General features: G+C 32.7%; 1 protein-coding gene and 1 long non-coding RNA gene across 4 annotated transcripts in view; one reads left to right on the top strand and one right to left on the bottom strand.

The window, feature by feature from the left end:
- The window catches only part of LOC136980201 (mitogen-activated protein kinase kinase kinase 13-A-like), an 81,406-nt gene that overhangs the window by 47,799 nt on the left and 6,638 nt on the right, over positions 1-26,969 (top strand). For 2 of the 3 annotated variants that reach the window (XM_067276285.1, XM_067276276.1), the window contains exons 7-14: positions 142-300; positions 433-591; positions 6,446-6,554; positions 6,698-6,924; positions 12,448-12,579; positions 18,949-19,585; positions 19,658-19,731; positions 22,412-22,685. In XM_067276285.1, the coding sequence (XP_067132386.1) occupies positions 142-300; positions 433-591; positions 6,446-6,554; positions 6,698-6,924; positions 12,448-12,579; positions 18,949-19,585; positions 19,658-19,731; positions 22,412-22,685 (1,771 nt within the window). The remainder of the gene's footprint in view (positions 1-141; positions 301-432; positions 592-6,445; positions 6,555-6,697; positions 6,925-12,447; positions 12,580-18,948; positions 19,586-19,657; positions 19,732-22,411; positions 22,686-26,969) is intronic. The other variant, XM_067276292.1, reaches the window with a different exon arrangement.
- Positions 33-4,835, bottom strand: LOC136980332 (uncharacterized). Its single transcript, XR_010881542.1, has 3 exons — positions 4,637-4,835; positions 466-571; positions 33-254 (listed from the first exon to the last, which is right to left on the bottom strand). It is a non-coding gene; the product is annotated as an uncharacterized lncRNA (long non-coding RNA).

Genomic DNA, 26,969 nt, shown 5'->3' with positions numbered 1-26,969 from the left:
AATTGTTTGTGTAAATAAATTTGTTTTTTCAATGTATTTAATAAAAAATTATTCTAATGAAAGAAATTTTGGTTAAAATATTATAAATAATAATGTTTGTACTAATACAGATGAAGAAACTTACAAGTATTTTACTTTTAGTGTGCTTATTAGCTCAAATGAAATTCTGAAAATATCAGATTTTGGTACCAGTCGTCAGTGGAATGAAATTAGTACTAAAATGTCTTTTGCCGGAACTGTAGCCTGGATGGCTCCTGAAATAATTCGTAATGAACCATGTTCAGAAAAGGTTGATATATGGTAATATATATTTTTAGTCAAATAAGTAAATTGAATTAAACAAATTATTAAAAAATATAACTATATATTTTTTAATTTTAGGTCTTTTGGATATTTAAAAAACAATAATTTCTAAAAAATTGTTTGTTTAAGGTCTTTTGGAGTTGTGGTATGGGAGCTTCTTACATGTGAGGTTCCGTATAAAGATGTAGATTCATCAGCAGTTATATGGGGAGTAGGAAGCAACAGTCTTCATCTTCCTCTTCCTTCTACTTGCCCAAATGGATTTAAGCTTTTAATGAAACAATGTTGGTATGTTATCAAAAAAACTAGCATTTTTACTTATGAATCCAAATATTACAAATTATATCATATATAAAATGTGGCTCTTAAAAAAATTATGAAATTTTTAATTATATATTTTGCTTTTAATTAATTTACAATGATAAATTATCAATATTTAAATTAATATATATTGTATATTATATCTCAAAGGCTGATCTAAAGTTAATTTATTTTTTATATATTTTTATTTATCATATATTTATTTATGAATAGTTTAGCTCTAAAAATGTTATGTAGAAAGTATTTTTAGTGTAATGAATTAACATATCTGTCGTAATTAATACGTAATTAAAACACAGTGTAATTTTAATAGCCCGGAATAATACGTAGAAATGCTTTCTGTTTAAAGGGCTAAAACAAAAATGGAAAACGATATAAGAAAATATATTATTTATAAAGAGATTGAACTTTTTGTAAAGTTTTTATAAGATGAAGATGACATTGCATTAATAACTTGCTAAACCAATTACTCAATATTCAATATACACAATTAAAGTGTTCATTGTTTTGTATTTTATTTTATTTTTTTAATTCGGGACAACTGCTACTACACCGGATTAAACTAATAAAACCTACTTAAAGCCTGTTACCAGTGAGCTTCGCTGAAAATCGTTACAAACGTTTTCGAACTATAAAGTTCTTCTTCAGGTAACTGACGACCGTTAATCGAATGCAATTCGAATAAAATCCTAATGGAATACGATTCCGAATTCTATCGCTTGGATCGTTGACGTCATCCAGGCATGCGCTCTTACCGGCTGTGTACTATCTTAAGTTCTTGTTTATGAGTGCTTGCCATGCCGTTGACAGGGCGATTTCGTCCTTATTGTTGATGTAGTTATCTTCCTTGAGATTAGCCTTATATATGCACAGAGCTTCTAGCCATCTAAGATGGTTTACGCATTGAGTTGTGTGAATTATTTTGGCTTGATTGAGAAAAGGTTCTATTTCCGGATCCGAGGCATAGATAGCAAGAGCGGTGGTGGACCTCGTGTGTAAAATATCACTCTCGTGTTCTTTTAGTCTTACTTCCAGGGAGCGCTTCGTGGATCCTACATAGATTAGACTTCTGTCTGTTCTATGGTCCATAATCGGGATGGAGTACACGCCCGGAAGTCGTTCCTTTTTGGAAATGTCTTTACCGTTCTTTAATATATCCGAAATTGTAGCGCATCTTCTATAGGCTATGCGTATATTCTTTTTCTTAGCTATTGATCTGTATATTGCTTCAAGATATGGATTATATGTGACCGGTATGAAATTAGGTCTAACCTCCTCGTGAAGCTGGTTAGGTTGTGGATCTTGTCTATTGTGTTTGCAGATCAATTTACTTGCAATCCCTTGGTAACCATGTTTCTCGGCTATGTGATGTATACGATTCAGTTCGGCTTGTAAAGAGCTCTGGGATGACGAGTGTGTATAAGCCCTCTTAATTAAAGCGTTAAATGCTGCTGTTTTATATTGCGGCGGGTCGCAGGATCCTGCCGGTATATAGAGATGTTCGGCTTCTGGTTTACGGTAGACCTCTGTGTGGATGGACGTTTGGTCGATTTTGATGTTGATGTCGAGGAAATGTGCTTCCGTAACGTGTGCTTGGTCTATCTCTAGGGTCATGCCATAAGGATTATCATTGAATGCCCCGACAAACTCTGATATGTCTGGTTTCCGTCTCCACAGGATGAGAATATCATCTATGTATCTTTTATATAGTAAGATGTTCGGTGAATACTTCGCGATGATCTTAGATTCCAATTGCCTCACCACCATCTCACATAGATCTCCTGCGATGGGGCTGCCCATCGGGACCCCTCTACCTTGGGCATATGTGACCCCCTTGAATTGGAAAAAGGAGTTATAACATAATAGATGCGCCAATTCTAAAACCTGTTGATGCAGAGAGCTGTCATTTACGATGTTAAAGAGTTTGTCTCTAAGGGCGCAAAATACCGGCGGTAGTTTGATTGACGGGTGTAACGACTTAAAGTCCAACACTGTTATGAAGCCGGGAGATGCTGGTAACTTTCCGAGTTTGGATAATAGTTCCGCTGGGTTCGTCAGAGCATATGGGTATCCTTCCAAGTCGTTCGATAGTAGCTTATGTGCGCGTCTCTCCAGTTCAATGGTTGGAGCTCTCGCTTTGTCAATAACGGGTCTTAACTGTTGACCCGGTTTGTGGGTCTTCGCGAAGGCGAAGATCCTAGGACTGTCCGGAGAATCTATTACGATATTCCTTAATCCAAGGCGTTTAGCTAACTTCATGTTGGAAAATCTTTTGACTTTCGCTTGTAAGCCATCTATGGCATTAATGGGAGCCCTGGTGCATTGAGTGAGGTTTTAGAATTGGCGCATCTATTATGTTATAACTCCTTTTTCCAATTCAAGGGGGTCACATATGCCCAAGGTAGAGGGGTCCCGATGGGCAGCCCCATCGCAGGAGATCTATGTGAGATGGTGGTGAGGCAATTGGAATCTAAGATCATCGCGAAGTATTCACCGAACATCTTACTATATAAAAGATACATAGATGATATTCTCATCCTGTGGAGACGGAAACCAGACATATCAGAGTTTGTCGGGGCATTCAATGATAATCCTTATGGCATGACCCTAGAGATAGACCAAGCACACGTTACGGAAGCACATTTCCTCGACATCAACATCAAAATCGACCAAACGTCCATCCACACAGAGGTCTACCGTAAACCAGAAGCCGAACATCTCTATATACCGGCAGGATCCTGCGACCCGCCGCAATATAAAACAGCAGCATTTAACGCTTTAATTAAGAGGGCTTATACACACTCGTCATCCCAGAGCTCTTTACAAGCCGAACTGAATCGTATACATCACATAGCCGAGAAACATGGTTACCAAGGGATTGCAAGTAAATTGATCTGCAAACACAATAGACAAGATCCACAACCTAACCAGCTTCACGAGGAGGTTAGACCTAATTTCATACCGGTCACATATAATCCATATCTTGAAGCAATATACAGATCAATAGCTAAGAAAAAGAATATACGCATAGCCTATAGAAGATGCGCTACAATTTCGGATATATTAAAGAACGGTAAAGACATTTCCAAAAAGGAACGACTTCCGGGCGTGTACTCCATCCCGATTATGGACCATAGAACAGACAGAAGTCTAATCTATGTAGGATCCACGAAGCGCTCCCTGGAAGTAAGACTAAAAGAACACGAGAGTGATATATTACACACGAGGTCCACCACCGCTCTTGCTATCTATGCCTCGGATCCGGAAATAGAACCTTTTCTCAATCAAGCCAAAATAATTCACACAACTCAATGCGTAAACCATCTTAGATGGCTAGAAGCTCTGTGCATATATAAGGCTAATCTCAAGGAAGATAACTACATCAACAATAAGGACGAAATCGCCCTGTCAACGGCATGGCAAGCACTCATAAACAAGAACTTAAGATAGTACACAGCCGGTAAGAGCGCATGCCTGGATGACGTCAACGATCCAAGCGATAGAATTCGGAATCGTATTCCATTAGGATTTTATTCGAATTGCATTCGATTAACGGTCGTCAGTTACCTGAAGAAGAACTTTATAGTTCGAAAACGTTTGTAACGATTTTCAGCGAAGCTCACTGGTAACAGGCTTTAAGTAGGTTTTATTATTTTTTTAATTATTTTCTATTGCTATTGAGTGAAAGCCGTTTTTGACGACTTTTTTGAAAATGTTTTGATTTCAAAAAATTCTGCATAGTTCTCAAAAGCATTTTAAAACTGTATAATATAGTAATATATAATATCTTTCCTTTTCTGAAAGTAGTGAAGCAAACTGCATAGATTTGGGCCTCGACAACACACAAAATTTATCATTTTTTGACAAATTTTAGCATATACGGCCATTTTTCGCTACTTTCAAACACAATACTTCCTGATATATAATACAGTGAATTGGGAAAAATTTCATTTTATTTAGCTAATAATTTAGCTACAAACCCTTTCATAGACTTTCTTAAAAATATCTTTACCTGTAGTACTATTAGTAAGAGAGAGAACATCAAGCAGTTCTTCAGTGCCAGTAAGATTTCTATTACAAGCACAAATAAATATGGCCACTTCTGCCAATCCTGTAATATCTATAGTTTCATCAACTACAATTGAAAATGTCCAAGAATTTTGTATTTTGAATTCAAGATTATCACTGATGTTAGCTGCAATTTCATTCATTTTTTTTGCAATAGAATTTTCTGATAGCAAAATACTCTGAATAGTTAACTTTATTTGGGAAATTTACCTTTACTAAAACTTTTCAATGTTTAGCTATAAGTTTCACAATAACAAAACTAGCTTAAATTACCCTTTTGCTGTCTCCAAAGGTTTTTTTTTAATATAGATTTTTCTTTATGAAGTAGAAATTTCAAATTTTTAAACTTTATCTTCACTTATTTATAATCAATATATTTCATAATGACCTTTTAAAAGCAAAATGATGTACCAGATAGTATATTGTAATGCTGCAACACAGTTCAGAAATTTTTGATTATCCATTTAGGACAGTCAAAAATTATGGTTTTCTGTCAGCAATAAACAATGACTCTTCTACAGAGGGCCATGTGATTATCAATGTCAGCACTACTGTGTGCATCAGTTGTTTATAATTAAAAGCTTATTGTCATGCCAACAATAAATTTTTATAAACTGGATGGCAATAAGATATTGAATAAAATAACACCAGTAATTCAGCAAAAACTGGAGAAATTTAATAAGTAAGCAAACATTTTTTACTATTTTTAATGATTATCAGGTTGTAGAATCAAACATCAAATACCAAGGTTTGACTGTTAGAGTTCTATTGTTTTTTAAATTGTATGTAATGTCTTATATTTGATATTCAATTCTACAATCTGATTATGACTTTTATTAAATTTCTTTATTTTTGCTAATTACTGGTGGTGTTTTATTTAATAAAGACCAACAACTGCCGAATTATCGGGCTAGCAAATGGCTATAGTAATATTAATAATTAAAGTTAATTTGGTACTAGAGTTAGGCGTTAGGCACCATCTCTTGTTAAATTTAATAATTAGAATTTTAATTAAATAATTTAAATAAATTTAGGCTTAACTGGAAGAAAAGAATCGGCATTGTAATAGCCGTCGATGGTCGTACGGTAATCTTATATCAACTGGAAGGGGAGGATCGGACCGAAGGTCCGGGTAGCGTAACTGGTAACGTGTCTGCACGGATAGCAGAAGTTGCGGGTTCGAATCCCGCTTCGGGCCGATTCTTTTCTTCCAGTTAAGCCTAAATTTATTTAAATTATTTAATTAAAATTCTAATTATTAAATTTAACAAGAGATGGCGCCTAACGCCTAACTCTAGTACCAAATTAACTTTAATTATTAATATTACTATAGCCATTTGCTAGCCCGATAATTCGGCAGTTGTTGGTCTTTATATATAACGGGTTAGTTGTTGTTTGTTTTATTTAATATAATAAATTTTCAGTTACAAAAATAATCTACTGATAAAATGGTAAAGACTGGTTAGTCTGGGGAATAAAATTCAAGATTAGATTAGTCTAGAATTATTCAGGTAGGGTAGGTTAACCAGGACCCCACGACTCACAAGCTGACCAGATCCGTAATGTTCATTAGTAAAAGGTACTCTTAGTGCTCACAGGACAAAGATAACCAAAAATTTAAATTTTTTCAAAATTAGCATTTTTAACATTATCTTCTTTAAGATTTATTGTTTTAATAATTTAGAGTTAAATATTTTTGTGTCAAAAATAATAACTTATTGTATATAATTATTGATGTGAAATTGATATACAGGAGTGCAAAACCAAGAAACAGACCTTCATTTCGACATATATTGATGCATTTGGATATTTCGGCAGTAGAAATTCTTAGTACGCCGAAAGAAGCTTATTTTAAAACACAAGTATGAATGATATTTGTATAATTTTTTAGTTATAATTTATATAATTTTTAAAAGTTTATAAATTAAATTATTTGATGTAATAATTGTATTTAAATTAACATATAAATAAAGCTTAGATGATAATTGGGTGCTTTTTTATTTAGGCTGCATGGAAAGAAGAAGTCAAGTTATGTATGGAAAAGATAAAATATAATGGAAGACATGTCTCGCATGCAGAAGAAGATTTAGTTAACAGAAGAAGAGAAGAACTTAGACACGCACAAGATGTTCGAGAACATTACGAAAGAAAATTGGAGAAAGCAAATAATCTCTATATGGAACTAACAGCTTGCATGCTTCAAATAGAAGAAAGAGAAAAGGATTTGATTAAGTAAGAATTTTATTTATTCTTCTTAGATATAAAAAAATAAAATAAACATGCTATTTCCTAAGCTAAGTTATATCTCTAGTGAAAGAATTTCTGAAGATTTTTATATAATCACGAAAATATTATAAAAATGTCTATCTACAGAGATATGTTATGTTATATTAATCTATGAAAACCAATTTTTTTAATTGTAAATATTATTTTTCATTTAAATTATTTGTTTTTGAAATATAATTATTAACTTTCTATTTATTTATAACAAATGCTCTTATTCTAAAAAAATTACTACCAGTATTCAAATATGATGATTAAAAATAAAATTCTGTTTTAGGAAACATGAAACAGTAACTAAAAGCAGTATTTAATACTACTGATTATTTATTTTTTCTTTCTAAATATACACATTTATAGTATTTTCCAAATCTTTTGTATACATATCTGTTTGCACTTTCTTCTTTATTTCGTTTTTGGATTTAGTGTCAGTTGCTAGATGGTATCTCTTTTAGCAATTGTTTTTACCTTTCCCCATTCAAAATGTTATCATTAGTGCTTCTCTGTACCATGTTTCTTGACAAGAATGTTACAGGGAGAATATTGTTTATTCATTGAAGGATGGCATCTGACAAAAGGGAAAATTCCCATCCCATTTGCTTTTTACATTGGTTCCTCTTCACCCACAGCATTTGTGACTGATAGTGATCCAATTTGTTTCATTTGTTTTTATTGTGCCAGTCACCAAAGTTCTCACCTGAACATAGAGAATTTTTCTTACTGAGCAACTATTTGTACTATGTACTGGCTATTGATGCTTTTCATACTGTCTGCTAGTATGGAACACAGCACATTCTAGTTGAAAAATTGCTCTGTTTATAACAATCTTGTCGACATTTTATAATTTATTATTTGAATTGACTCTGCTGCTGGCTAAGATGCTTTACTGTAGTGTTTTTTAGGAAGTTTTTAAATAGTACAAATTAATATATAAAATCTTTAATTTTTTAATGTAATCACTTTACTTTTTGTATTCAAATTTTGACATAAATAAGCACCAAATTATTATTAATTTTTTAATAGGAATTATGATCATAAAAATATTGAGATATTTTTAAGAATGTATAACTGAAACTGGAAAAAAATAAAAAAATTTTTAGAAAAATTTAAATTTATTACAGATTTAAGTAGGTCACACTGTGTCGCAGGTGCAGTCAAACATCTGTTACTGGAAAGGACCCCAATAACTCCATGGATGCGTTCTTTAATAGCGGTCGGTCCGCGTTGCCACTACTACGGGAGTGCGCTGCTGTTTGTAGGCATTTAGGAATGACGGTGAAAGAAAGAAAGATGGCGGTGCCTGCACTATCGATAGTATGGTGATGGAGGAATCTGCAATTCTAAAATATGAGCTTTTAAAGGCAAAAGAAGGGTCCTAATTGTAAAATTTAACCATAAAATGGATTATTTGTTGAAAGAGCATTCAAAATAGCCACGAAAAAAATTAGAATGCCGGCTACCATTCGAAAAAATTTCGAAAAGACACTTACATCACCGCGTGCACTAACTTTCACTTTCACAACTTCTAAATTTTCATTCATAAAACCACATAATGGACCCCAAAACGAAACTATCTGAGCCATGGAGGACGCCATTTTGCTTTCCACTGTAAACTACTGCTACAAACAGCCGTTTTTGCCGTTTGATGGCGTGCACTCCCACCGGAATTTAGGAATGCGTTCCGCAGGAATTTTTAAACAGATGTCACTCACGCGGGGGAATAAAAGAACACACCCTAAATCTAGGCTTGTCAGGAATTCTGGGAATTCAGGTGTTAACAAAGGAAGGAATGTCTTTGTCTGGGATAGAAGAGAGAAAAGGACTGACTTTCACCCTCAGACGTGGTGTTGAACAGACATAAATTTAACTGCTTCCATGGTTACCTTTCTTTTAGTTTGAAAATTGTACTAATAACCTTTGGTTTATTGCTTTAACTGTGTATTTTGCATTTAACTGTGTTCTGAGAATAGCATTTAACCTACTTTGGCATTCTTTAATTAATCTTTGCTTTATTTGTGTATGTTCTGTTGGAATCCTAAATACTTGTAGAACTTGCCCTCTTCCATGGATTCATTAACGTCTCCATTTCCAAGTGCAAAATCTTCTTTCTTCAGGACTCCTTTTTCTATGTGAAGTGTTTTGCATTTATCTAGGCCAAATTCCATTTGTATGTCCTTGGTGTATGAATGTGTGATTTGTAGGAGTTGATGAAGTTGTTTTTGTGTGGATGCATAAAGTTTTATATCATCCATGTGTACATGAGATGTGACAGTGTAAACTGTGTTGTTTTTTCATGTCTGATATTATAGCCATATTGTGTGTTGTTGAATAATGGGTTCAGGGCTAATCAGAACCAGAGAGGACTCAAGGAATCTCCTTGAAAAATTCCTTGCCTAATGAATATTTGGTTTGTTTGTATGAAAGTGTTATGAACCCTGAGATGTAGTGTTATTCTCTAGTAGTGCATAGTGTTTTGGAAGAATGCAATGAATGATGGATGTATTTTGTACATGTGTAGGATATGTAGCAGCCAACTGTGTGGAACACTGTCGAATGCTTTTCTGTAGTCTATATATGCCATGTGTATGTTTTTGTGTTCTTTGTGAGCTTGCCGTAGAATGACTGAATCTATGAGTAACTGTTCTTTGCATCTCCTGTGATTTCTATGGCAACCTTTTTGTTGTTCTATAAGAATGTTGTGTTCTTCTACATGTTTGTATATTTTGTTTGCGATACAGGATGTCAATAATTTGTAGAGTGTTGGAAGACATGTAATTGGTCTGTATTGTGTGAGGTCTGTGGTATTGTTGTTTTTAGGTTTCATGTAGGTGATGCCCTGAGTAAGAAATTTTGGCATGTCTTGTGGATTGATGATGTGTGTTAGGTATTTCACTAGTACTTGGTACAGTGATGTAAATTTTTTGTACCAGAAATTGTGAATGTTGTCTACACCAGGTGTCTTCCAGTTGTGTGTTTTATTAACAGAGTAGTGGATGTCATGTACGTTTATTACATCACAGGACATAGTTGGTATGTTATGCAAGTTTTTGTTCTACTCAATCCGGCCAGAATCAGCATTGAGTGTAACAGCACTGGATCGAAGAGAAGACCAGTAAGTTGTGAGTTCTTCTGTTGGTGTGCCACTGTGCTGTATATCAGTATTTGTTTTGGTACTGATTTGTCTGTAGAAGAGTTTTTCATTGTTTGTAAATAATTTATTTTGTTGTTTTCGTAGTGTACATGTTTTGTATCGTTTGAGTCTACGTGCTTTGGCAGCAAGTTTTTGTTTTAGTGTATCAATGTATTCTGTAATGTGTGTGTTGTGATGTTCATGTTTTGTATGTGTTTTTATTTTCTTGAAAATGTTTTTGAGCTGTTTCCTTAATTTGGGTGTTATGTTGCTTTTAGTGTATTGTGTCAGCCTGCCTAATTGCTGTCTAATGTCATTTATTTGTCAGGCAGGCTTGTGATAGAACTGTGTTTTGTGTGTATCTGTCTGCAATTGTATTTTCAGTCCATGGTGTGTCACTGCTGTGACTGCCCCAGCATAAACTAATGTATGAATGTCTGAGAGTGTAGAAATTAAATGGATGTAGTATGGTAGTAAGTGAATGTTTACATAATTTAGTGTTTTTTGTACGTCCTTTGACGTGTTGATTTTGGTATTCATGATCTTTGTGTGGGATCTGTACTTGTATATTTAGTGAGTGTTTCCTGAAATATAAGTTAGAGTATATTAATTAAATCTATATCTATGTTATCAGTGGTGGATGAGGAAGTGTCTAGTATCATTAGTGGTAGTTGTTGTGTGTGCGTGCTATAATCAGTACTTGTTGCTGGATTATCCTGACAGGTCACATGATCTTCATTAATGTTAAATGTTTCTGTCTGTTGGTGTATTTGATTAGCAATCTGTTGTTTGATAAGTTCAAATGTTGTTTGTGGGATAAGGTTGTTTTTTTTGATCAACAATCCTTTGTTTGGTGACAGTGATGTGAGGATATTGTCATGTGAATCTATAGTGTAGTTGTTGTCTGTATGCTGTCATGTTTATTTCAAGTCTTGTGATGGTGTAGTAAGTACAGATGATAAACTCATTCATTTCTATTGTCCATTTCATCTGTGGTGTGGTCTGTGGGTGCATTGCCACAAACACAAAGGCTTGGTTGACTTCTCACTTCTGTCGAGGGCATTGCATTAGCCATGTCTGGGCCAGTGCTGCTTTCACCACCGGTAACCAAGGGAGACTGTGGCCTATTTTTTGAACGTGAGCCTCTGCCTAACCCACAAATGCAGACCTCGTTAACCCGGGCGACGTCCAAGCCGGTATCAAACTTAGATCTGGTTATTACCATAATAAATATCTCCACAGAATGTGGGTGTAATCACTCTTAGCTTTATTTCTCCTCATAGACCTTACTGGCATGGGTGTCCCTACCAGGAGCTTGTGCTCCAGCCTGCATTGCCCTATGGATCAGTAAAATTACTGGGCTCTGCCACCATGACCAGGTGGTGACCATGGGAGAGTTATTATCATTATTATTAATTTGTTCTGCATTTTTTTAACTTACAAGATCTTGTTTGTCTTAGTATTGGTTTATTTTTTTTTATTAGAATATATATTATTTTTATAAAGAATTGTTATAAATTACAAGTGTAGGGAGAGTGTAATGTAGTGACATCATATCAGTGTTGAATAATTGAAGGTGTTAAACAGTGGAACTTCCAGAATATTAAAACAATATACATAATATATGTATATTGTTTGTTATGTATATTTGTTGTCATACATAATATATGTATAACAACAAATACAATAGCTCAATTATTAATTAATGCCAAACAACTTGCCAGATTTTTCAGGCTACATTAAAGCTAGTTTAATAATTAGATAAACTTGGAGTGAGACTTAAACCCGTATCTTCTGCTTACTATGCTGCATGTAACAAGTAGTGTAACTGGCAATACATCTGCGCAGTAAGCAGGAATTGCAGGTTTGAGTCCCACTCCAGCAAATGTTTTCTTTCAGAATATTCTAAATTTAAATTTGAAAATTATTTTTATATGCCATTACAAGAAGGGAACAACAGAGGAAGAAAGAAGGAACATACACTTAATTATTTCTAATTAAATTTACCATGAAATGGCAACCTAACTGCCTACCTCTAGACAAATTATCCCATATCTAATGATTAAACTAACCTTAATGTAGCCTGACAAATTTGCAGATTGGCAATTTAATGTAAATAATTTTGAGAGTAAAAATTGGAAAATGAATTACAAAATGTATTCTATTCTGCTGTCTCTAATTTAATATTATTTTATTTCATAAGTTATGATTAATTCATTATCTGATGGTAATAATGGTTGATTTATTTCTCAAATAACTTATTAACCTTTATTTATTTTATTTAAGCTTTAAGTTAATTATAGTGTATATATATATATATATATATATATATATTTAATTTTAAGACGTGAGCAGTCAATGCAAATGAATACATCTGGAAACAAACCATACAGGAAAAGGATCGTTAGACCTCTTTTGAAAGCACATGAAAGATTTCACAAGAAACGCACATATAAATCACAATGTGAACAAACAAGGTAAATAAATAGATTTTAATTTAATTCTAATAAATTTTTAAAATAAAATTTATTACATCAATTATAATAATAACGATGATAATAAATAAATAAAAATAAGTACAGTAGAGAACCGAAAATCGGCATCAATTGGGGACTGGGGTTGTTCAGATTAGTGATTTGTTTCGATTACCGATTATGTACGAATAAATATATTAACCTGTCCGATGTTCAAATTTTTCTTTGTTGCGTGTCGCTTCGTGTTGAATTTTTGTCGATTTTAAGCCTAACGAAAATTTTTATAATAATCATCGAGGCTATCGTATCGTTAAAAATTATTTCTGCATTTTGTACAAACAAAATAAATATATTGAAGAATATAAAAACATGAAAATTATACTTTAGAAGTAAATTTAGTATCAAAAACGTTCAATTCGGCACGACACAGTCCGACTGAAAATCGTTCCGAGTCTCTACTGTATTAATTAAAATGATATTTGATAGAATAATTTCTGAGAGTTTTCTATATATTAAGTTTCTATATGGATTGTTATATACTGTATAGAAATAATAATTAAAGTGCTAATGAAATTTAATTTAATCAGGCAAACTTTTAATGTTTGAACAAAACACTTAGGAGAAGAAATTTCTGATTAACTTTTGTTTTTTGCTGGATATAAGTAACTTAATTGATAATTTGAATTTATATTAAACAGTAATATACAATATGATATATATAGAAAAACAAGTTTAAGATGTTCTGATGATTAAATGATAAGTCTGGATTAACTAATCAGGCTAGAACTTGGTTAAATTAATTTTATAAACCTCACTAATTTGGACTAAAGGTAGGCAGTTAAGTTGCCATCTTGTATTAAATTTAATAATTATATTAATTTTGAATTAAATTAATATAATTTTAATTATTATAATATAATATAATTATATAATTTAACAACTTCTCATGATTAAAGTTTTAGATTATCACCTGGTATTATTAATAATGTTGATGGGAAATAGTGGCCCAAACTCCCTATAAACAAGGAATAAAGAAATTATTATTGAATAAAATTATAAGATAAAATTAAAAACAAATTTTAAATTTATTAATTAAATACAGACAAAATTATCATTTAAAAGACAATATGAAATTTGAATTAAGATAAAGAGAAAAGGAAAAAAAATCATACACATGTGTATGATTTTTTTTTGTTTTTTCATATGTCATATGAAATTTTAACCAGAAAAATATTAATACAAGGTACAATTTCATCAGTACTGGAATTTTAGGGAATTAAAAACATTTGATTCCTTAATTCTATTCTCTTTTTGTAGAAAATTTAATTAAAGAACATCTTTTTCTGAGAGAAGTTTTTTACATATTTTCAGATATCTGGATTATTTGAATAATCCATTTTATGTCTGACATTCAAATATAGGACTCTACAAAACAAAATTTTTCACAATTAAAAGATGAAAATTACAATCAAAAGCTTATCAGTGTATATCTAAAGATTCTTAGTTTTGCCCTTTGGGGGTGCATTTTTAAAGTTCCATGAGAGAACATATTGCAGCTGTTACACTGCATATGTAATATTATTTCATATCCTCCAATATTTAAATTTTTTTTTTTTGAAATATGAATAAAATAAAAGAAGGAATTAATCTTAAAACTTTTTATTGAAGAAATGCAGTTATAAAACATCTAGATAATTAAAAATAAGTCACTCCACCTCCATCTGCTGTTCACCTTTGTACACATGGCACATTTAGTGATTATATGATTGTGTAAAAACCCCTCAGAAGCTGGAAAACAAAACAACATAAATAGTTACCTTCTGTATTGGTTCCAGCAGATAAATTCAATGCAAAAACAAACAAAAGTTTTTGATCACTTTCAGAGATTGTTGTCAGGTTAATATACTGTTCCATAAATCAAATGATATTAGAGTAGCTTTTTTTTAAACTGAACATTTTGTGCATTATGTGACGCTATTCAAATTTAAAATCTAAATGTGACATACAGTATATATAACAAAATATGACATAATAAAAATTTTTAAATATGCACATAATTTTCCATAATAAGATTGGAGATAGACTAGAATAAAAAACTTTTTTTAAAAAGTTGTTGCATGCCTATTAATAATTAGTGATTGAGGTGACAAAATTTACAGTGTTGCATTAAAGATTGCTACTGTTAGAAGTAACGTAGCATTGCTTGCCGAGCTTGTGATAGGTTAATATTTTCTTTACTATTAATGCAACTTCCCTTGAATATTGCTTTATAAATTTTCATATATTCTTATTCTTAGCTGTTATATATCAAAGGTGTGTGTATTGGAGCTTAGCCTTGTCCCAACATGGGATCACTCATACTTGCTAACAAATTTGGCCAGAGCATGGTTATAATTCATTTTTAAGATGTTGTACTGTACATATTGCAGAGAGATCTGGGATGCGTGGGAATATACATCCATGACACGTGTGTACGAGCTGAAATCGCTCGGACTGATAAGGATCTGAAATAAAATACTTAAAATAAAGTGTGTCTATGTTTCTGTCTCGCAAGGTTTTAAGTACTTTATAGCTCATAAACATAAAGCAAACCTCTTAAAACAGTACGCATGCTCCTTTATTTGAGTCATTAATGATCTATTAGTTGCACCTATGTAGTCCAGATTTCAGACAAACCTGATATCTAGTAATGGAATTTTATATACATCTGGGGTCTGTGTGTTGTCTATAAAGTCTTTTTCCATTTGTTTGTAAATGAAAGACTGACAGGTTTTGCTTATACACAATATTTTTGTTTACCTCCTTAGCTATACCTTGTATAGCCTGAGATTGTACTCCAGGGTTGGGTATGTCTGATCTTGAGTTGTATGTTGTTTATCTGTTGATGTATTGTTGTCAGCATTTAGTTTTATATTTTTAGCTAATTTGGTGATTATATGTTTTTAATAAAGTTTATCTCTTACACTGTATCTCTATTTTGGGAGCAGTTGGTGTGAGTATGCTTTAAGTGATTTAAAGGCTGCTGTTTTATAGCTCCTAGGGACATTAGAGTTTGATATAATGAAAAAAGTTGGTATTTGGGTTTACAATAAACCCATGTGCAGATCTTTCCATTGCATAGTTCAATTTCTAGATTCAAGTAATGGACTAGGCAGTGATTACACTGTTCTAACTTAAGAGTTAAACCACATTTGGTTGTTAAAAGTTTGTATTCCACACGATTAAGATATTGTCACTATATCTAATGTATATTAATATATAAGGTAGAAATTTTCTTAGGATTTGATGTTCTAGTGAATAGATCAGTAGTTCACATAAGTCCACACAAGTCTCCACATAGGGGCTACTCATCAGAACTCCTTAGTTTTGTAAATATGTATGCAGGTTAAAAGTGAAGAGGAATGAAGTAAATGTACTAGATCAAGGATATGCTTATGGTATTTATGCAAATTATGTATACATTGCAATAGGAAATTTCTTAACATGCAAAAGCATGGTTTAAGCTTGATGGAGGGGTACATTGACATGAAGTCCGGTACAATGAGGCACTCATCACCTGTTACTATAATTGTTTTAACACTTACCGTGCTAGAAATATAATATTACGTTTTACGCATTCCTTCGCAAAATGCAAAAACGTAATATTACATTTGTCAATATATCCTGTAATTTCTAGCTTCAGAATGTAGCAATACGTTTTCGGCAATAAAAATATGATTTATTTGTGTATTTTAGTGTGTCTGTTAATAAATAGTGGGCACTATTTATTTGGACAAAATCGCTGATATTTCAAATTTCTAATCACAATCGTCGTCTTATTCGGAGTTTTGTCCCCATATTTTGCAAGCGAATATTGAGTAGTTTTATTTTTTATATATAAGTTAACTTTAGATATGGCGCATTAACATACTAACTAATAATTGTTTGAATTCATTAATAAAAAATCAACAAATATAGTGCCGATTATATTGATTTATCTGACAAAATGTCGCGATTATGATTTAGGCTTAACTGAGATAATAACGAATTAACGTGGCTTATTTGTATTTTTTTTATTTTAAACCTGTATAGTTTATATGATATTACACAATTTATATACTTTTTAGACATTATCAATACAAAAGTTGAATTCCTAAATTTCTGATAGTGCTAATGCCATCTTATGTACATTTTCCAAACCCACTCAATTACAAAAAAGAGCTGCGGTCAGAAAAAAGTCTACTAATAATATTGATAAGTACATCATTATTTTGAATAAATTCATCGATGTACTGTATATTTCATACATAAAAATACAAATTTTAAAGCTATATTGCCGTTTTCAATTTTTTCATTTTATCTTTATCTCTAAAACATGTTCAAATAACATTATAGAAGAATACATACAAAAATAAAGCCCACACACATCAAAATTGAGTATTGTACAGATAAATGTTTCCAATATCAGAAACTGTTTTTACTTTTTACCTAGCTTTAGTCAATCATTTTTATTTTCAGTAGAAAATACTGTAAAATTGCTTAAATCAGTCAGCACACAGGTAAGGAACTAGGTCAACTGGACCAGCACGGTAAGTGTTAACTTAGATATTAGACCAATTAGGTTGAATACAACGTAAGGATAACCTATTAGATATTCTTCTAGCATATGATGTATTCCTTTTTTTAATAGAGGGGTTGCAGGGGATCTAATTTTATCTATAATAAAACATGAGTGTTGGCCTGGTTGGTGGATTTTAGCAAAAACAAATTGCCCTGGGCTGTTTAGCTAGGTTCATTTTTGTTGACATGTTGGCATAACATGTTTACAAGTTGTGTGTACTTTATTTATTTGCTACATTTGTTAATATTTTTTAGGTATGGTGTCATTTGTTGTTTTGTTTAAATAATATAATTTTTGTAATAATATACTATATTTACTCAAATGTAATAGTATAATATGGAAAAAAAATACATATCTTTGAAAATAAGGTATATGTTATATTCAAGTAAATATGGTATTTGTATGCAATTCCTCAAAATGTGCACATTCTGTAAAAAATGAATATTACTTAACTAATAATTGGAAACTTTTAAGTTATGCTATAAATGTGTTAAAAATGTGTGAGGAAATGTAAGAATATTATAATTTTCAAAAATGTGTTAAATTGATTTAACTCTTACTTTAATCATAAATCTATCTATTATACTATAACTAATGAATAATTTCTAATAATAATTACAGTAGAGTGGCGTTTATCCGAAACCCGGTCGTCCGAAACGTCAATTAACCAAAAGCTTTCCGGTTGGACCGTGTCGTGTTGAATCGAACGTTTTTGATACTAGATTAACTTCTAAAGTATAATTTTTTTGTTTTTATATTCTTCAATATATTCATTTTGTTTGTACAAAATAAAGAAATAATTTTTAACGATACAATAGCCTCGATTATTATTATAAAAATTTTCGTTAGGCTTAAAATCGACGAAAATTCGACGCGAAGCGACACGCAACGGAGAAAAATTTCAACGTCGGATAGGTTAATATATTTTTTCGTACATAATCGATTATCTGAAAAATCAGTTATCCGAACAATCCCAGTCCCCAATTGATTCAAATAAATGACGCTCTACTGTACTTAATTTTATGTTTTATAGATGGATTTTTGAATACTATGGAATTTTGAAATTTCTTTATTGGATTAATCTCCATTTTGAAAATTTATCAAATTCTTGTACTGATTAATCAAATTTATTTATTTCTTCACAATTTATATTAGAGTTAAATTTATGAGTCTTAACCTACATTTGGAAATTTTTTCTTTGTATTAAATATTCAACCACTGAATACACCAGGTTGTGTATATAAAAACCTTACTTGAACCAAATAACCGGAGTAAATTGTTTCTTAGGTGCAAACGTTTTCGACGCCCCTTCTGGGCTTTTCTTCGGGCATTCCAAATCCATTGCTAGCTGTTCTTTAAATTTTAAAGCTTCTTTAGAACGTATTCTATTTAAAGAACAGCTAGCAACGGATTTGGAATGCCCGAAGAAGAGCCCAGAAGGGGCGTCAAAAACGTTTGCACCTAACAAACAATTTACTCCGGTTATTTGGTTCAATTAAGAAGGTTTTTATATATTAAATATTTTGTGATATTCAGAAAAGAGAATCCCTTATCTAATTAATTAAAAGCAATATTTTATTTTGCAATATTTTCAACTAAATTTCAAAAAGAAATTAATATGACACAAATGTAGAAATGAATAATAGAATTTAAAACTTTTTATTAAATAAAAGCATTTTTAATAAAAAGACACAAAGTATGAAAAAGAATGAAAAAATTAATAGTAAAATTTGATTTTATTAACCTGTAGTTGTATTTATTTTTGTTTTTAGTCCTGAAAGCCCTAAGAAAGTTGGCCTGACTATAACCGAATGTTCTTCCTTACACGGTTCGGCCAAAGCTCGAATTAGACGACAGAGACATCGACGTAGTAACAGTCAAAGTGGCTCAGGTAGTTATAATCATTTAATATCCTCAAACAAAGTGCCATCTCCAAGATGGAGTTCTAGTTGTGAAAGAAGAAGTTACGTTGATACAGAAACTCAGACTGAAAGTGTTGATATGCAGAGTGAAACAGATCCTATTAGTCCTTGTGGAACATTAAATTTTAGACAACATTCAGAATTAGTGCAAAATTATAATAAAGAAACTTCAAGCAATAGTGAACATGACATTCTTTGGAGGAGGAGTTTGGATGGATCACTACCAGATGTTGCAGCTTCATGTCAAAAGTGTAATTGTCAATTAGAACAAACTGAAAGAGATTCAAATATGAATCGTCAACAAAAAGTAATGACAAGCAACGATAGGGTAACAATTAAAATGAATAGAAATCGTTCAGAAAAGTTAACTTATCATAATTTTCAATTAAAAACTTTAAAAAGAGGAATAAGTACAGACAGTGATGAATCGCCAACTCGTTTAACATTTCCAAACAGAAGGAATAATATAAATACTACCAGTAATATGGTATGTATAACATTTCTTAATTGAATCATTAGAAATGAACGTTAGAACTATATAATTGTATTCTTTATTTAGGATCCTCATTATACAACATCAGAAGAAGAAGGTGAAGTTGATGATAGTGACGATTATGTCTTAAGAAATTCTATGTAAGTTATTGTTAATTTTATTTATTATTTATTAATTCCATATTTCAAACTTCATTTATTCATTTTAAACTTTATGAAAAATGCTTAACTAATTGATGTTTAAGATTTACATCTATTATAAAAAATTTAGGTTGTTATAATTTAGATTATAGATAAATATAGAATAGAAACAGAAATAGAGAATTATAATATTACAGTAGAGTGCTGCAAACTGTACTTAGTGTGGACTGAGGAAGTGATGAGTTACCGAGAGTGATAAATTTTAAGACATAGCAATGATACTAGTCTAAATAGTGGAATTTAGTGTATTATATGTGCAAATTCCTGTATGTATTAACTATGTATCAATAGTGAATAAAGTAACATTTCATTAACCCTGCATCGTCATGATCAGTGCTATGCTGGGTTGTTGAATATGCCATCTTATTGGATAGTGGAGATTTTTCCAGTTTTTCCTATCCCCTAGACACAATTTTACATATTTTTGCATATAAAACTGTACAAATCTGCCTTTTATAATTGTTTAACCTGCCATTTCAGTTTTTTCAGGCTGTTCCTACGTTTGCTTGGTTTGAAACAAGAACACTATTCTTAATTTGTGCTTTATTTATATGCAATAAAAATGCACACAGATATATTCTAATTATCAAACTACATGAACAATAATATACTGTAGCTTTTTCTGTGATAATTATTGATTCTAATTTTGCTAAATATCTGATTGAACAGGAAGTTCTCGCACTTTTGGGTGCATTTTATTTAGCCAAGAAAATTTTATGTACAGAATTGACTTCAATCATCAATGTAATCACTGTTGTCGATGACCAGTTCCTGCCAATGCTTATGCAAGAAATGGATGCCCTCTCGATAAAACTTTGGCAGCTGCAACTCTAAGAAGTTGGTCGGGCTGGCCTCCAAGTCGGCTTCATTGTTGAACTCCTTGCCAGCCAGGCGACGGTCGAGAGTGGCGAACAGGTGATAATCGGAAGGTGCAATGTCAGGCCATATGGCGGGTAGACAAGACCTCCCGGTTCGGGTCCAGTAGCTTCTGGCGGGTCTGCCTAGCTGTATGTGACCGTGCATTGTCATGCAGCAGGATGGTGTTCTGGTATTCCAGACGGGTCTCTGCCAGGTTCTGCTGCAGACATCGAGTTGTTCGCAGTAGAAAGTTGTGTTGAAGGTTGTATTTTGCGATAGCAACTCGAACACGATGATTCCTTTAGAATCCCAAAAGACAGAGAGCATGATCTTCTTGGGTTAGGGATCTCTACTTTTGAAGTGTTCATACCAATTGTATGCAGTTCTTCTGGCTACAGTGTCCAGGCCTAATGCAGCATTGATGTCAGTGATAGAATTGGCTGCTTTTTGGTTGGAATGATAGTCATAAACGAGGAGCAGGCAAACTTGCTCTTCGGTTAGCAGATGTTGATTGGTCAGTCATGGTAAAGTAGAGTGAGAGGACTGGATTTGGTATTTTCTTATAGCACGTACCCCGACCTGTTTATATACTACCATGGAACATTCTAGAATGTTCCAGAAAAAATTATTCTAGAAAATTCCAAAAAGTGCAAGAACTTTCTGTTCAGATATTTCTGCTTTGCATATGAATTTGTGCACTGATATTTTTGGAAAAGTCTTTAAAAAAATCATTCACGAGCTAAGTAGTTTTACCTAGTACAGCATCGTCTCATCTTGCCATTTGTCCTCTTTAAAAGGAGAACCCACACTTCTTTTCCAAGAACTGCATCTTTTGATCACTTTTATATGAAAATCTTAACTCTGGACCTACCCAGTGCACTGGTAATCCTCCAATGACAAACTTGACATGCTGACTCATTGGTTTGCTGGCATACTGGATGCCAGGCTAGCAGAATTTCACTGTACTTCTATTTCTAGTTAAAGTTGAATTTAAAAAATATTGGCTATTCACGTTGTGGTGCTTGCAGTGGCATCTTCGACAAAGCATTACATTCATTGCTAACATGTGGAATTGTTGCTATTATTGAGTATTACCAATGAAGAACAATAACTTACTGATCCTAGTGTTAAGTTATAGAGATAAAAATTAGATTGTATGTTTTTGTTTGTTTATTTTTGAACAATATGATGAATTTTATGGAATGTCAAGTTATCAAGGAGTTGAGTTACTGGGACTCTACTGTTTTGAAAATATGTTAAAATTATGTTAAAAGATATTTTTCTTTTCTTTAGAATATATTATGAACATTAAATATTTTAATAGAAAATTAATTAAATACAGATAAATAAAAACTATAATTTAGAATAAAGTATTCTAATTGATGATAAATTTTTTTTTCCAATGGTCAGATGACCAAGATGGTTAGGGAATCAGCCTACTGCTCTCAGGGACCTGGAATCAAATCCAGGCAAATTGGTTTCATCATAGATGGTATTACAATTGATGAAAATGGGGTCAACTTTATTTTCTTCCATGGGAATGCTCATTTTTTATTACATATATCTGATTCTACATCAATTATTTATTTTCTAAAGATTGCTTCTTATTTCATGCATTTTTAGTGAAATAAATAGTTATTTAGGATTTCTATTTTTTTAATGTTTTTAGCATACAGTTAAATAAATAAATGTATTATATTAGGCAAATAAATTTTCTAATTTATATTAAATTATATTAATTTTGAATTTATTTCAATAACAGAAGGTTGTCTCATGTTCATCAGAGATGTAGTGGACAATCAATTTCTACATTAAGTTCTGAAGGAATTCTTTCAGAAGAAGAGGAAGGTAATACCAGTGAATATGGAAGTAGTCATCATACTCCAAATGATTTACTCTCAAGTTTGTCAAATCCAGATTTATCGCACAACTTGGAAAGTCAAGCAGATGTGTCAAAAATGGGAATAAATGATCAGGCAAATTGTCATTCTTCGAATGAATTACGAGAAAATTTAGAAACAGATAAAAGTAGAAAGGTTTGTTTCTTAAATTGATCAAAAGCTTTTAGAATATACACACATCATATACACGTGTGCAAAACTTAAGGATGGACATTTGTACACAAATAGAGAGAACTGTAGATGAATGCAGTCAAATAAGGCAAGAACTGTATTACTCAATGTCTAACACAGTAATATTCATAGTAATACGTAACTTGTAGGATTTTACAAATCAAAGCAATAAAAGTAAGTCTTTAATGAAAAACATATATACAGCAGTTGGACATAGATGGAGAATGGGTGGGAAGTGCTTATCTAAACTCAGGCAGAGAGAGACCTGTGAGTAGAGAACATGTCTGCCTCAAACTGCTATGTAGCACTCATAACATTGTGGCAAGCTGATCACCATGACTTTTTCTAATTATCATCATTAGCAATTGTGTTAGTCCTTAAGTTTTGGACATGTGTACTTTATATAGTTAAAAGCATGCATTTACATACTTTTTGCTTAGAATATTATGGAACATTGTATTATATTATCCAACAGTTATATGTTAGTTCTGTTTTCATAAATTCTATTCATTATGTAAACTACTTGATTTTCTTCTATGATTTGGTAAGATTTGTCTTTAGTGGTTTTTGCATTAGATACAATATAAAAGAGGATTCTATAAATTCTCAATAAAATTCTGGTAATTATGGAATGCTAACATGTATTGTAGTTCATAGAATATTATGTGAACTATTCAAATATCAGCCTTATCACCATATATAGTAACTTTATCATATTGAAATATTGTTGCTTCAAACACAATTGAGTGTTACAAATTAAGACATTTGGCAGTTTTTTCCATCTTCTATTCAGTTGAGATTTCAGATGGCCAGATGTTAAACATCTGAGGAAAGAACTATTTGAATAGTGAGACATAGTGTGTCACACCAAGTTTATTGCTAAATTATTTATTTCTGTTCAAACTAAGACTCATCTCCAACTTCAACAAAATATCCAAAATATGCTCTAATGGATAATCAATGTTTAATAAACATAAGTATAGGTCAATACATCCATTGGTGATAAACAGTGAGAAACATTAGAAACTGAACTGTCATCACATAAGGAACACCTGCCTAATATTGGGTTGGTCCATCTTTCTGCATGATCAGTTTGCAAATGCTGCGGCATGGACTATATCAGATGCTGAACATCCTCTACTCTTACGAGGGCTGTTCGGAAAGTTCGCGGCCTCAAATAGAACAACAAACAAAATAATGTTAAAACTTTTTTATTTTTTAATATAGTTTCCTTTATTAGCAATGCACTTATTCTAGCGATGTTCTAGCTTTTTTATGCCATCACAATAGGTCTATTCGTCAAGGTGTGCAAAATACTGATTCACTTCAGAGATGATTTCGTCATTTGAGTGGAATCTCTTTCCAGCCAAAAATTTTTTTAGGTTTGGAAAAAGGTGGAAGTCACTGGGGGCCAAATCAGGTGAGTACAGTGGATGTGGAACTAATTGGAAGCGAAGTTCGTTTATCTTTTGTTCGGAGATTCTGGTGGAATATGCAGATGCATTATTGTGGTGGAACGGAACCCTTTTTCTTCTTCAAGTGTTGCCTCTTTTCTTCGATTTCTTTCTTCAGTTTTTCCAAAAGTTCACAGTAATAGACAGCATTGATGGACAGCATAACCATCTTTATTGACTACCTAGAAAGAGATGCCTTTAGCACCCCAAAAAACCAAAGCTATCACTTTCTCTGCTGATGGAACTGTCTTTGCCTTCTTTGGTGGTGGCGAACTGTGGTGTTTCCACTGCTTCGACTGTTCTTTTGTTTCAGGAGTGTAGTAATGGATCCACATTTCATCAGTAGTCACAAACCAATGCAAGAAATCCTGTGAATTTTTCTGGTAGAAGTCCAAACACTCCTTTGACATCAAAGTGCGAACACAATTTTGCTCAGCGGTCAGCAGATGCGGCAACAACCTTGCTGAGACCTTCGTCATACCCAAATTTTTGGTTAAGACGTGGTGCACTCGGTCGACAGAGATGCCTGTTGTCTCAGCTATCTCACGCCTCTTCAAACGGCGATCTGCTAACACAAAATCACGAACTTTGTCGATATTTTCTTCAGTGACAGCAGTTGACGGCCGTCCACTGCGAGGGTCATCTTCCACATTCTCTCTGCCAGATTTAAAAAGGGCTGTCCATTTTTCCACAATGGTGTACGAAGGAGCAGACTTTCCCAAAACTTCATCCATGTCAGCTTTGATTTGAGATGGGGTCAACCCTTTTTTCGTCAGGTATTTTATGACCGCATGAGTCTCCGTCTTCTCCATTTTTGACAAAGCACTTGCACACTAACTATCTGCTAAGCGGTCGTGGCAAAACTTTACGACAAATCAAGCGGAAATTGGTATTGTATCTTTAGCAAAGATGTCTGAATAGTTCCCGCCAAAAATTAAATTGATCGCAGTGCCACATATAGGCAAGGCCGCAAACTTTCCGAACAGCCCTTGTAACTGGAACCATACCTGCCTGAACAGTTTTGTCAGTTGGTGCACATTTCATAGGGGGAATGGGTAACAACCTCACCACACATTCCAGCATATTTCAAACATTCAATAGGGTTTCAGTTTAATGAGTTTGGGGGCCAAGATAGTGTGTGGAATTTATTGTCATGTTCCTCCAACCATTTCTAATCCTCACTCAGTGACATGGTATGTTATGTTGAAACGTATCATTGTTGTTAGGAAACATAGCCTGGAGATCTCGGTGCAGAGGATCCTTGTATTGTTTACCATTCCAGGATTGTAGGATGATGACCAATGGCCCTAGACCTTGCCAAAAGAATGCACACCAGACAGTGGCGTAGCGAGGGGGCAAGGGGGTCTATCATGCCCTGGGTGCCAGAGGGCTCGCAGAGGGGTGCCCAAATGGTCTCCAAGACAAACTATATGTGTTTCTGGAGGGGGAGGGGGTGCCAGTTATGTTCGCTATGCCACTAACACCAGATTATGATACTGCCACCACCAGCTTGGTATGAGAACAACCAATGAGCACAGCTGTTTTGGAAATACTAGCACCTGCCCCATCTGTCTGTGTTACTCCAGTTGCCATTTGCCCATAACTGGCAAGTATTGCTTTATGCTCTGTAAATGACAGGTCAACATGTCACAACTGCAGCAAATTGTCATGTGGCAATTATAGGACATACCTTTATCACTTCTAAGATGGTGTTGGCATGGTGTTCCTAATGCAATGATCATTCAGTGTATATGTCACAATTCTCATTGTTTAAGGTACTTCAGTTTAGTGATGGTCACAAAGACAAACAAACACTGGTGTCAAGTTGAGTCTTGACTATACAGTAAGATTCAAATTGAGAAGCTTCAGTCATAGAATATCTCCATTGTGATCTTTTCATAAATCCATAAAAAGACAATCTTTATCGTATTTAAGAAGTCTGGTTCTTACCCTTTATGTAAATCTTTGAAGCTGATTTTCTTAATCCTCAAATGCTATAAGTTCTAAAGGGTTTTTATATTTAAAATGATTTAGAATTTTTTGACAGTTAAGGATGAAATGAAATGGTTCTGAAAAGATGAATGAGAAAGCTTCTTAAATAATATAAAAGTTGTTTTTCTTGTTTTAAATCTTTTCAAAGAGTGGTACAAAGTTTTTCAATGATGAATGACTCTTCATGATTCACAAGAACTGCTCTACTCCTCAAAATAAGTCTTCTTATAAAATTGTACAGTGGATGAAAAACTCTTGAGTCACAACACTTGCTAAAACTGTTTAATGAGTAATGCACATTTTCCACTATAATCTGCATTTTAATTACAATTTTAATGTGAAAATAAACCATCAATTTAATATATACATAATATAAAGGGAAATTATATTTAAGGAAACTTTTTGCTCAAATAATTTAGCCTGGTACAATGTGCATGCCATATCTAGTAGCAGTGAATTTTGAATAGTTTTTGTTTGTGTTTTGTAGGAACAGAATAATATCAAGCACATTTGTTGTTTTCTCCACATCAGGAGAGATTTTTTTTACATTGTTTATAAAATTGAAGTGCAAACAGTGGTATTGTCACACAAAACTATCATTGTATGCTCTAAGAGGGTTTTGAAAATTCCTCAATATAATGTACTGTACTGTACATCCATCACTGTTTCCTACCACTTGATCCTATTGACAGTACCTTGTCTTTCAAGCACATCCAATTTTACTTCTTTTTAACTACTAAGTTGCAATAAAATAAAGAAATGGTATATATTTATATATATTTATTCACATAGATAAAAAAAA

This window comes from Centruroides vittatus, unplaced genomic scaffold, assembly GCF_030686945.1.
Source record: "Centruroides vittatus isolate TY-2023 unplaced genomic scaffold, ASM3068694v2 contig_1159, whole genome shotgun sequence".
Classification (NCBI taxonomy): Eukaryota; Metazoa; Arthropoda; class Arachnida; order Scorpiones; family Buthidae; genus Centruroides; species Centruroides vittatus.
Note: the sequence above shows the minus strand (reverse complement) of the source record. Positions and strands in the feature narration are given on the sequence as shown.